The sequence below is a fragment of the Saccharomyces eubayanus genome, chromosome XIII, assembly GCF_001298625.1.
Source record: "Saccharomyces eubayanus strain FM1318 chromosome XIII, whole genome shotgun sequence".
NCBI lineage: Eukaryota > Fungi > Ascomycota > Saccharomycetes > Saccharomycetales > Saccharomycetaceae > Saccharomyces > Saccharomyces eubayanus.
The window spans coordinates 891,480-901,708 of NC_030972.1; the positions used below are offsets into that span (position 1 = coordinate 891,480).

Sequence of the window (10,229 nt, forward strand, 5' to 3'; positions counted from 1 at the left end):
AACAACTATGCTCCTTTCATCTACTCCTTCTTACCCTTATTATATCATCCAGCTTGAACTCAACTGCACACCTTGTCTTGATCAATGCTAATGCGGGCCATGTGCTTCGTTCACCGGATTTTATCCAGTATGGAATATTGTTCAGTTGGCCTTCAATAATTCTTGTTAATGATAAACTTTTCATTCTAGGAACCACAGCAATCTCAGTGGCCGATCTAGGTGTTTTCTCATCAATAATTAGTCTCTTTATCATTGAGCACAACAGCCCTAGATTGTCTAATACCTCCATTCTATGTCTAAATTCCATGGTGGCAATATTTTTCAGTTTTCTCTCCAAATGGTATTTAAACTTGAATGCCAATGGTTCCATTTCAGTAAAGTTCAACTGTGGTATACCCAGTTCTGGGATTATATATTCCGCGGAGTCATTAATTGCTGAACTGGGCGGTACTGGGCTCATTACGGGTTCTGCCTCAAGTTCCTCAACGGTGGATGCCTTTATGGGCGATTGCGATGAGGGCCGATGTGTCATACTTGCCGAAGTGGCATTTATAGAGGGAATGTTGGGATAATGCTTGTAATAGTAGTACTTCGACGTCTTGATCTCATGCTTCAAATCATTCACCACCAGTGGTGCCAAATACGGTCTCGCCAAAGAAACAATGAAATTGTTAACATTGAATAGCTCTGTTAATCTAGTATAGGGACTTTCCGTTATACTTGGGTTGGTAGCGTTTTCTGGGGTTAAAAATTTAACCTGCTTATCTTTATTGATGTTAAGAAATGGCTCGATTTCGTTTTCCAAATTCTTACATAATAACGATGTATCTTGCGATATGACCCCGGACCCAAGCGAACATTCAATGGCAGATTTGATCAACACGTTAGGTGTTGTAACATAGTTTAGGAGATTAGGGCATGATTTGTCCGTTGGATGAATAACAATATTAAATACCTTCCCAGTGATTTGGTACACTTCTTCAAAAGTTTTCTCCTTAACGATATATTTCATGACAAAGCGGATAAAAAGATAAACGTCCTGAGAGTAGCCGTGATGTATCAAGTTCTGGATCAAAGTCCCTAGATTTAAATGTTGCTCCAGGTTACCGTAGCCGCAGCTTTTCAACAGCTCCACATCATTCTTGATGATACTTAAGAGATTGTCATCTGTCAATAATTGCTTTAATTGCTCGTTGGACAAGCAACCAAACAAACTGGCAACGCACGCGCCCATGGAGCTTCCGCTTATGATATTAGGCATCAGGTCCTGCAACAGTAAACCCTTAATAACACCCAGGTGGAATAACCCGAATAGCGAGCCACCTTGCAAGATCAAAGCCGTAGTACCTAATGATAACTTACATCTTTGGAAAAAGGACGTCGGTGTTAAAGTTTGAGTATTCAACATGTCTAAGCCTTCGAGTATCCGAGTCAGGTATTGCTCGATGAGCTGTTTGGTACCCATCAAAGATTTCGTGAACAACTTCTTATCTCCAATACCAGCGAAGTTCCTCAACATACACGGTCCCGTGGTCGAAAACTTCTCCTTGACTATATCAAAATTTTCCTCTCTCAACGTATTTTCCAGTATCGTGTATTGTTCGATGACAGAATTGAAGTCGTATCTTCTGGAGAAAAAATTCCGTCGCCATAGGTTCGCACCTGTAATTTCATCCACTACTGACGCTTGCTGGCACCACATCTGGTAAGTATCACACTCGTCCAACTTCTTGATGGCCTCATAGTAAATGACTCTGGAGTGCGGCCTGACATAGTTAATCAGCTTCTGGATCCAAAAGAAGTAGATATCGGTAATAACATGTAATATTTCCCACACAAAGGGAGGAATATGGTCCAGCGTCGCGTACACTATATACAGTATCCAGTTCTTCAACAGGCTCGGTATCACAGCAAATACCTTGTATTCCCTCTTTGCTTCCTTCATGCTTGATGATAACTCGAAGAGGTGGTCTACCTGCGTGAGTTTACCTAATATCATCTCGCCATTACATCTATCTAGTCTGCATTAATTCCTATTATATTGTACTCAAAAAGAAACAAAAAGGAAAGAAAAAAAGGGTTGGGGCTAGTAACATAACCCTAAATAACATACTGTATAAAACACACAGACCTAGAATATACGAGACCTTGCCCTTGTAAAAGAGAGCAGTAGCCCTATGAAAAGAGATAACCCTATCCTAGAGTGGCAAAATTAAAAATCCAAAAAGTATCGCCAGAAGATAAAAGAACAAGATGCTAATGCATTTGGGTGGTGGTAATAGTGTTTTATTCGGTGTGGTTAATTGAAGAAACAAGAACGCATTGAACCAGGACTTTATAATCACACTCATTCAGCATGTTCAGAAACAATTACGACGGGGACACAGTTACTTTTTCTCCTACAGGCCGTCTTTTCCAAGTGGAATATGCCTTGGAGGCCATTAAACAAGGGAGCGTCACTGTGGGCCTACGTTCGAACACTCATGCTGTCTTGGTCGCGTTGAAAAGAAATGCAGACGAATTGTCCTCATTCCAGAAGAAGATCATCAAGTGTGACGAGCACATGGGGCTGTCATTGGCTGGGTTGGCTCCAGACGCTAGAGTCCTAAGTAATTATTTGAGACAGCAATGTAACTATTCGAGCTTAGTTTTCAACAGGAAGCTCGCCGTCGAGAGAGCAGGCCACTTGCTTTGCGATAAAGCGCAAAAGAACACACAGTCCTACGGGGGCAGACCCTACGGTGTTGGGTTGTTGATCATCGGATATGACAAGAGTGGTGCTCACCTTCTAGAATTTCAACCCTCCGGGAACGTCACGGAGCTATACGGTACCGCGATCGGTGCAAGAAGCCAGGGGGCAAAGACCTATCTAGAGAGAACTCTGGACACGTTCATAAAAATTGACGGGAACCCAGACGAGCTGATCAAAGCCGGCGTGGAGGCCATCAGTCAGTCACTAAGGGACGAATCCTTGACAGTAGACAACCTCTCGATTGCCATTGTGGGCGAGGATATGCCCTTCACGCTTTATGACGGAGAGGCCGTTGCTAAATACATTTAATTTAGATACAGATAACAACCCCCCGCAAATGAAACCATAACAAGACAAGAACCAAGGCCGCAGTAGAGCATTGTACATAAAAAATAGAATAGCTAAGTACATACTCTCCCTTCTCATCCAATTTAAACAGCGTGCACTTCATAGCGTTTAACTAATATCCTGGCAATAACACCGCTTAATTCCGCTTGTCGCCAGGAAATAACCGGAGATGTACCCCCCGTTGAAATTTCACTCAAACTGTGTATCACTTACATCTATATATATATTCATATATAAACGTATCTGCTGGACGTGAATTAGCTTTTGTGAGTGCTTTGATCAGACTGATTGACGGATTGACTAAACCAGAACCCATTCCTCAGTTTTAAAAACCCACAAAATAATAACGAAGAAACATGTCCCCATTGAACGTCGGTATTGTTGGTACAGGTATTTTTGCCAAAGATAGGCATTTACCATCCTATCAGGAATTCCCTGATCAATTCAAAGTCGTTGCTGCATTCAACAGGCATAAAGCCAAGGCTCTGGATTTCGGGAAGATTGCTAACATCCCTGAAAACAAAATCTACGACAACTTGGACGAAATTTTGAATGATCCGCACGTGGACTACATAGACGCTTTGCTACCTGCTCAATTTAATGCCGGGATTGTTGAAAAGGCCATCAAGGCAGGTAAGCCAGTGATTTTAGAAAAGCCAATTGCCGCTAATTTAGAACAAGCGAAAGAGATAGTCAAGTTGGCAGACTCCACCCCACTACCTGTCGGTGTGGCTGAAAATTGGTTATATCTATCTTGTATCAAAACAGCCAAGGAACAAATCAAAAAAATTGGGCCTGTTGTAGCGTTCACTCACAATTCGACTGGCCCATTTGTCACTGATAATAAGTATTTAGCTACCACTTGGAGACAAAAACCGGAACACATTGGTGGATTTTTGTCCGACGGTGGTGTCCATCAACTGGCTCTCGTCATTTCCCTACTGGGTGAATTTGGGTCTGTTTCCGCGTTGACCAGACAAGTACGTGAACGTTCCGGTGCTGATGACATCGTCTTTGCTACCGTTCAGTTAAAGAATGCAGACGTAATCGGAAGTTTCACTTATGGTTCTGCGTTTGGTGCCACTGAGAAATCGGTATTCTTGAAAGTTTATGGTAAAAATGGTACTGTTACGGTCGATTTGTCGGATAAGAATGACCCTGTTGTGAAAGTCAAATTAGGCGGTTCAGCTGAAGATAATGGCAAAGAACAAATCTTAAAAGTCGACAATGATGAAAGTTTCGGTGTCAACGCTGAATTTCTAAATTTCCACGAAGCTGTCAGCAAGAAGGACAAGTCGTTATACCTGGGCACACCAAGAATTGCCTTCCATCACTTGGCCTGCGTTGATGCATTCTTGAAATCCTCTGCCAAGAATGGCGATCACGTCAAAATCGAGCAGCCATGATTACTTTACGATATAACACTCTGTCATGTTTGATACACACACACACACACACATATATATATATACACATATAGACATTTGTTGAATTATATTGATAATAAATATACAGAGGTGTCTGGAATACCCTTCATTCCTAGCGTAGAGCTTTGCTAATCCACAATTTCCTGAATTGCGACTAAGGTTAGAATCTACATATACAAGGGCATAGGAAACAGTTGTAAAAAGAGTAGCGACGGGGAAGAGCCATCAAAAGGGAAGACAACGCAAAATAATTCACGCAACCATTTACGATACAGGAGTTGATATAGCGTTCGGCTCCAAATTGTACTAGGAGTAGCAACATAATGTGAAATTTTGGTGCACTCCGGTTAGTACGATGTTTACACCTTTGATTTTACATACGATTAAAATCCATTAAACATCTATTTCAAACAAAAGCTGGCCTTGTCCGTAATACAATATAATCTCTGTTAAGCTTCTATATAGTAATCGACTCCATTTACGACTAATATTAGGAGAACTATTATTGTTACCATTAGAGCGCAAGTTGTTTCTTATATTATAGAACTGAGAGTCGTTTTTGCCCAGAAATTTGCCACAGTTCTCGAGCCTCCCTCCTTTACTTACCGTTGGTATGCTCCAATTCATAACAAAACCACGCTTCTTTGGATTGTATCTTTTAGACTCTATATTGGATGTTTGGTTCGGAGTATATAAATACCCAAGAAGATAACATTAAGGATGTCAGTAGTTGGGCCAAATTTTGCGGCCATGATCGTATCTTCAATTCCTATAGCTCCCACCTTACAGGGGTTTCTTGAAGCCAGCAATGAGTTCGGAGGTAGTCGTAATAATCCTCTTTTAAAATTGTAGGGGGACAAGGTCGAACCCGTAACTGATGTTGACAGCCGAGCAGGAACAGCAATAGGAATGCTTTAATAGAGAACCTTTGGGTCAAAAACTCTCTTTTTGAAGATTTCGTATTTTCTTTGGATTGAATTACCGCTAAAAATACATCTATGATCGTTGTTGGCAGCATATCGCACACTCTTCTATAACTACATCCGCTAAAAATTCGTCGACGTTGGGTTGAAAAACCAAAGCCTTTGCGGATGGCATAGGGGGAGACCCCTCAACCGCTCGAGGTGTGGAGTCTTCGCATCTGTAGAGCCTAGAGAAGGTGGCACAGACTGGTTAAATAGTATTGCCGTGCACAGCAGAAAGCGGGTATTAGATACTCTTTCTCCATTCCCTCTTTCAAGGTGATTACAATAGACGCCAACCCAGCATAGCCCCTTTCACATCTACTGACTGTTGCAGCGTACCTATCAGAACAGACTTTTCTGGACCAAAGCCATAATGACAAAAACCCTTAATAAATCCAGAAAAGCCATTTAGACAACCATGTAGGGGGAATCGTGGACAACTCTCGGAAGGATCCTCGAACGTAGGCCACTCGCACACTCAGCAAGGACTTATAAACGGTGCATATAGTGCTGTATAACTGCGTAGCCCTATAGATCGTTTTTTATCATTTCAATCTGGAACAGAGCCCGCCGTGTCCAATTAGTATCCTTTTCAGCGGGTATATACAAACTTGGCTTTCCTGAATAGTCCTGCCGAGAGTTTATCTCCTAGCACATGGATCGGGAAGTCGCTCATTTAAGCCTCTTTTCACAACGTGGCAAGCAATCCGATGCAGTTTATTACATATAAAGTGTATCGAACCGGTAACAGAGGACGTTGGCTATCTAACTGGATTAGTCAGTTTTCTTCTAATAAGTGCCTAAATTTCATTAGATTTTTTGCCTTATTCACATATTTTTAGCGCAGGCAGGGGCGCAGGCAGGGACGCAGAAGGGCCCTTTTTAAACATCTCACATTCTCTCCTGTATATAAATGAATAAGAATACCAATATAAACCAAATGTAGACTTCCAGTTTCTACTGCGTAAAATACTTTGTAGGTACAAGAGAAAGGAAAACAAATAGCAAGTTAATTGCAAGCTAATTGCAAGGTTAAAACAAAAATATATTATGAGTCTATTTGGTGATTTTCTTCTGAAGAAAGTAACTGATGGGTTTAAAGATGAACAAGGACTAAAGATTGAGATGACAAATAGGAAAGACTTTCCGAAGTGCTTAAATTTTAACAGGGAAAGAAGAATGCCCATTGCACAAGTAAGCGGCGAGGATGGCTTTTTAATATTTCCGTCTCAGCAATCCTATGAAAGTTTCGAATACTCCAAGAAAAAATTGTTTGAAATGAAAATGCGCTCGGATGGGATCGGTATTCCATTACTCCAAATCATCAATTGTAATCCAGCGTCCTCTAAAACAAGTTGCGATAAGAATAAGACAAAAGACGTGCTCTACTTTAAGATCTTTAAATTCATCCTAAGGACGGCAGATGAGCCTCCACCTTACGCTGTAACAAAAACCGTTTCTTCGAATAACGGGTTGATCTTGTACAAAGTGCCCCTCTATGAAATCTATAGAGATGTCACGACAAAAACTTCAAATTATAGATTTGTTGGAATTATACCTACTGAACCAAATTCACTAGCTATGGCTAATCGAGACTCGTGCAGAGATTTGGACACCAGAGTTAATAATTTGAATCTAAGGTGGAAGGTTTCATATTCATCCGTCGCCACCAATGATCATTACAAGTTGACTTTATTGACAGATTACGAACTCAATCTTTTAGACAAAGATGTGGTCCGAATTGCCAAAAATAGAATGCTCATTGATCGAAGCCGTCAAAACGGTTACAGATTTGTGGCTGCTCATTACACTAGGAAATTTAGAGCTTCCGTATTCAAACATGTTTCTCAAAAGGCTCACTTAATTATTGGTGAGCGCTGTACTGACCAAAAATCATTCGGCTTAAAAAAGATTCCCGAATTAACAGAAAAACTTGCATGTCAAAGTTTACTCATCCATTACATAGAATATATGAACCGAAAATCTCAAGATACACATAGAAGAGCAAGAAGACGGCACAACTTGATGGGAATGAATTCTGCGAATCTTGGGAGTGCTGCGGATCCCGCAAGCCCATTATCAATAATGAATAACTTTTAGCGTACAACAAGGCAGTTATTTGTAACTTTATCGTCTTCAACTCGTCTCTGTTTCCTATCGACTTGTTTCCCACCTGCGTTAACAAGGCAGGACAAAGCAGGACAACTGCAGACTATGAAAAAATAAACCTAAATAAACCTAAAAAACCCGTCGTATCTTATAAAGAAATCTCTCCATACTTTGTTTGACCGATCTCTGTCGTATACAAACAATAGGTGTCAAGGCACGAGAAAGTTAAAGTAACAGGCTTTTCCGCGCCACGTCAAACGCGTGGCACAAATAATGATAGGTAACAGTTTAAGATCACTAAACTTTAAAAAAACTTCTTAGAACTTTTTTTCTTCTCCACTTTGTTTTTCAGTCCTGAAAGCTATGTTGTCCGACTGAGACGATAATAAAGTTAACTTTAGTTTTTACTTTTAAAGGCAAAATTAATGCTCTTTAGTAGCCAAACACCTTCTTGGACAGCTGTTTTCGCGATTATTTGGAATTTGTTTACCGTTAGAGGTAATGTTACTTTTCAGATACTTTCCTGAATAAGCTGTCTTCTTCTATACGATGCCATTGTTATTATGATACTAATTATAAAAAAAAGTGACAACGAAAATGAATTGATCATATAATCTTTTTTCGTTTAGTGTCCGCTTTCTTGCCTAAGAAAATATGCGTAGTTGGCCCTATGAATCCAGTTACAAGGTCTTGTGCACCGAAAAACTTTATAGCTTGACCAAGACACACTCACCTAGTTTGCTTAGCCCCCACTGAAACTATTCCCTGAAACAGCTAAGGTGCGCTTAAACCAAAGGCAAGGTCTCTTTGTCCTAAGCGGGATTAAGATTTGCGATGTATGGAAGAGAGTAAGGATAACAAACAAAGAAAATCTTTTGAATTCACACCGAATTCTTTTTTTATGTACTGCCAAGGAGACAAAACAGTAAAAAATAATAGAGCAATCAACGGAATGGAGTACACGGAGACCAAATTGCCTCGATACTGCCAAATGCAAGAAAATCATTTTACTTCCCGACCATTGAACTCGAACCGTGTACACACAAGATAAGTTCTTGTCAGATCAATTAAATGATAGGCAAATTCGAATGCTGCGCCCTTATACTCATATGTACCTAAAGACCACATATGACATGATTGTTTACACATTTTGTTTCTTGAAATTGCCCAGAGCCATGCTCTTCGTTAAAGGCGGCTTTTCTAAGCGTGCAGGGAGATCTGACCGAAAATAAGCTTTTTTATGATGCTCGTTTGTGTTCCTATACTTTTGTTTTTATTGAAGATTCCACTCCACAGCAATTTAGACTCACGTAAAATAAGCATGCTACGAAGACTGTTAGTAGCCATCAATATGGGTTCTAAATGAGCATGTTCTATTAGCGTCCTTTGTTGTCTATACCCGTCTTACCATGAGATGAGGCGCTTAAACCAAATATTTACGTTATATAAAATCTCACCCAGAAAGGTCGATTGTTCAAAGTCTTGTGCTTTATGTGACCTTTTCCAACATTGAAAAGTAGCCACGTAGAAATAAAAGTGCCGTACCGAGATGGGTTCAACCAGTTCAAAATCAACGACAGCGACTACCACGTCTCATAGTAGTACTACCACTAGTACCACTAGTACCACTAAGACAACTACTCCAACTACAACAAGTACAACAAGTACAACAAGTACAACGAGTTCTACTCCAGTAATTGTCGTAACTAGTTCGAGTACTTCAGCCTTTTCTGTGATACCAGTAGCAACTTCTAGCTCAACCCTCTCTTCCGAATCAATCGCCTCAATTCTGTCATCAGAATCCTTAGCTTCCATTATTTCTTCTCTTTCGTACACATCATCAGCTATTCCTACCATATCATCCAATGATGTCGAATCGTCAACCGCTAGCCCTTCAATTCAATATAGTACACCTTCCTCCACAACTGGGCAATCATCCAGCTCTATTACAAGTGTAAGCAGTCTTGTTAGCCAGGCCACATCCCAACAAGCAAGTTCATCAAGTGAGCCTGATTCCTCTTCGTCGGAATCATCGCAAACATCATCTGTTTTATCTTCTGCTGCAAGTGCCATTACTTCATCGATGGAAAAAAGGTCGTCCTCTTTAGCAGTCTCTGAAAATTCATCATCTTCCTTTTCAATCACTTCTAGCTCTTCATTAGTGACTTTCACTTCTAGTTCGGCCACATCTGAAACTTCATCTGTTGCCTCTACATCCGAAGCTCCACCAGCCACTTCCAGTTCGGCCACATCTGAAACTTCATCTGTTGCCTCTAGTTCGGCTACATTTGAAACTTCATCTGTTGCCTCTAGTTCGGCTACATTTGAAACTTCATCTGTTGCCTCTAGTTCGGCCACATCTGAAACTTCATCTGTCGTCTCTAGTTCGGCCACATCTGAAACGTTATCCGCTGTCTCTACGTCGGAAGCCTCGTCAGCTACATCCAGTTTGATTACCTCTAGTGCGCCATTTGTTAGTAATTCAACTGTCGCCAGTTCTTCATTGGCGGCTCACAGTTTAACTACTTCCGAAGTTTCATCTGCCACATCCAGTTTGGCTACTTCCGAAGTCTCATCTGCCACATCCAGTTTGGTTACCTCTAGTGCGCCATTTGTTAGTAATTCAAC

The 10,229-nt window shown here is 40.8% G+C and overlaps 5 protein-coding genes across 5 annotated transcripts in view; 4 read left to right on the forward strand and 1 right to left on the reverse strand.

Annotated features, from left to right (window-relative positions):
- Positions 1-16: 16 nt before the first annotated feature.
- On the reverse strand, positions 17-1,999 carry TGL3 (bifunctional triglyceride lipase/lysophosphatidylethanolamine acyltransferase; the record flags this gene model as incomplete). The annotated part of the gene is made up of 1 exon (XM_018367427.1): positions 17-1,999. The coding sequence occupies one exon, from the start codon at positions 1,997-1,999 to the stop codon at positions 17-19; it is 1,983 nt and encodes a 660-aa protein (XP_018220361.1).
- A 357-nt stretch (positions 2,000-2,356) lies between these two features.
- Positions 2,357-3,061, forward strand: PRE5 (proteasome core particle subunit alpha 6; the record flags this gene model as incomplete). Its single annotated transcript, XM_018367428.1, has 1 exon — positions 2,357-3,061. One exon carries the CDS (start codon positions 2,357-2,359, stop codon positions 3,059-3,061), a length of 705 nt encoding a protein of 234 aa, XP_018220362.1.
- Positions 3,062-3,456: 395 nt separating this feature from the next.
- Positions 3,457-4,506, forward strand: DI49_4403 (uncharacterized protein; the record flags this gene model as incomplete). Its single annotated transcript, XM_018367429.1, has 1 exon — positions 3,457-4,506. One exon carries the CDS (start codon positions 3,457-3,459, stop codon positions 4,504-4,506), a length of 1,050 nt encoding a protein of 349 aa, XP_018220363.1.
- A 2,036-nt stretch (positions 4,507-6,542) lies between these two features.
- Positions 6,543-7,592, forward strand: DIA1 (Dia1p; the record flags this gene model as incomplete). The annotated part of the gene is made up of 1 exon (XM_018367430.1): positions 6,543-7,592. The coding sequence occupies one exon, from the start codon at positions 6,543-6,545 to the stop codon at positions 7,590-7,592; it is 1,050 nt and encodes a 349-aa protein (XP_018220364.1).
- A 1,558-nt stretch (positions 7,593-9,150) lies between these two features.
- The window catches only part of DI49_4405 (uncharacterized protein), a gene marked incomplete at both ends in the record, with an annotated part of 1,599 nt that continues 520 nt past the window's right edge, over positions 9,151-10,229 (forward strand). The window contains one exon of the mRNA XM_018367431.1: positions 9,151-10,229. This exon is cut by the window's right edge and continues 520 nt beyond it. Within this exon, the coding sequence (XP_018220365.1) occupies positions 9,151-10,229 (1,079 nt within the window).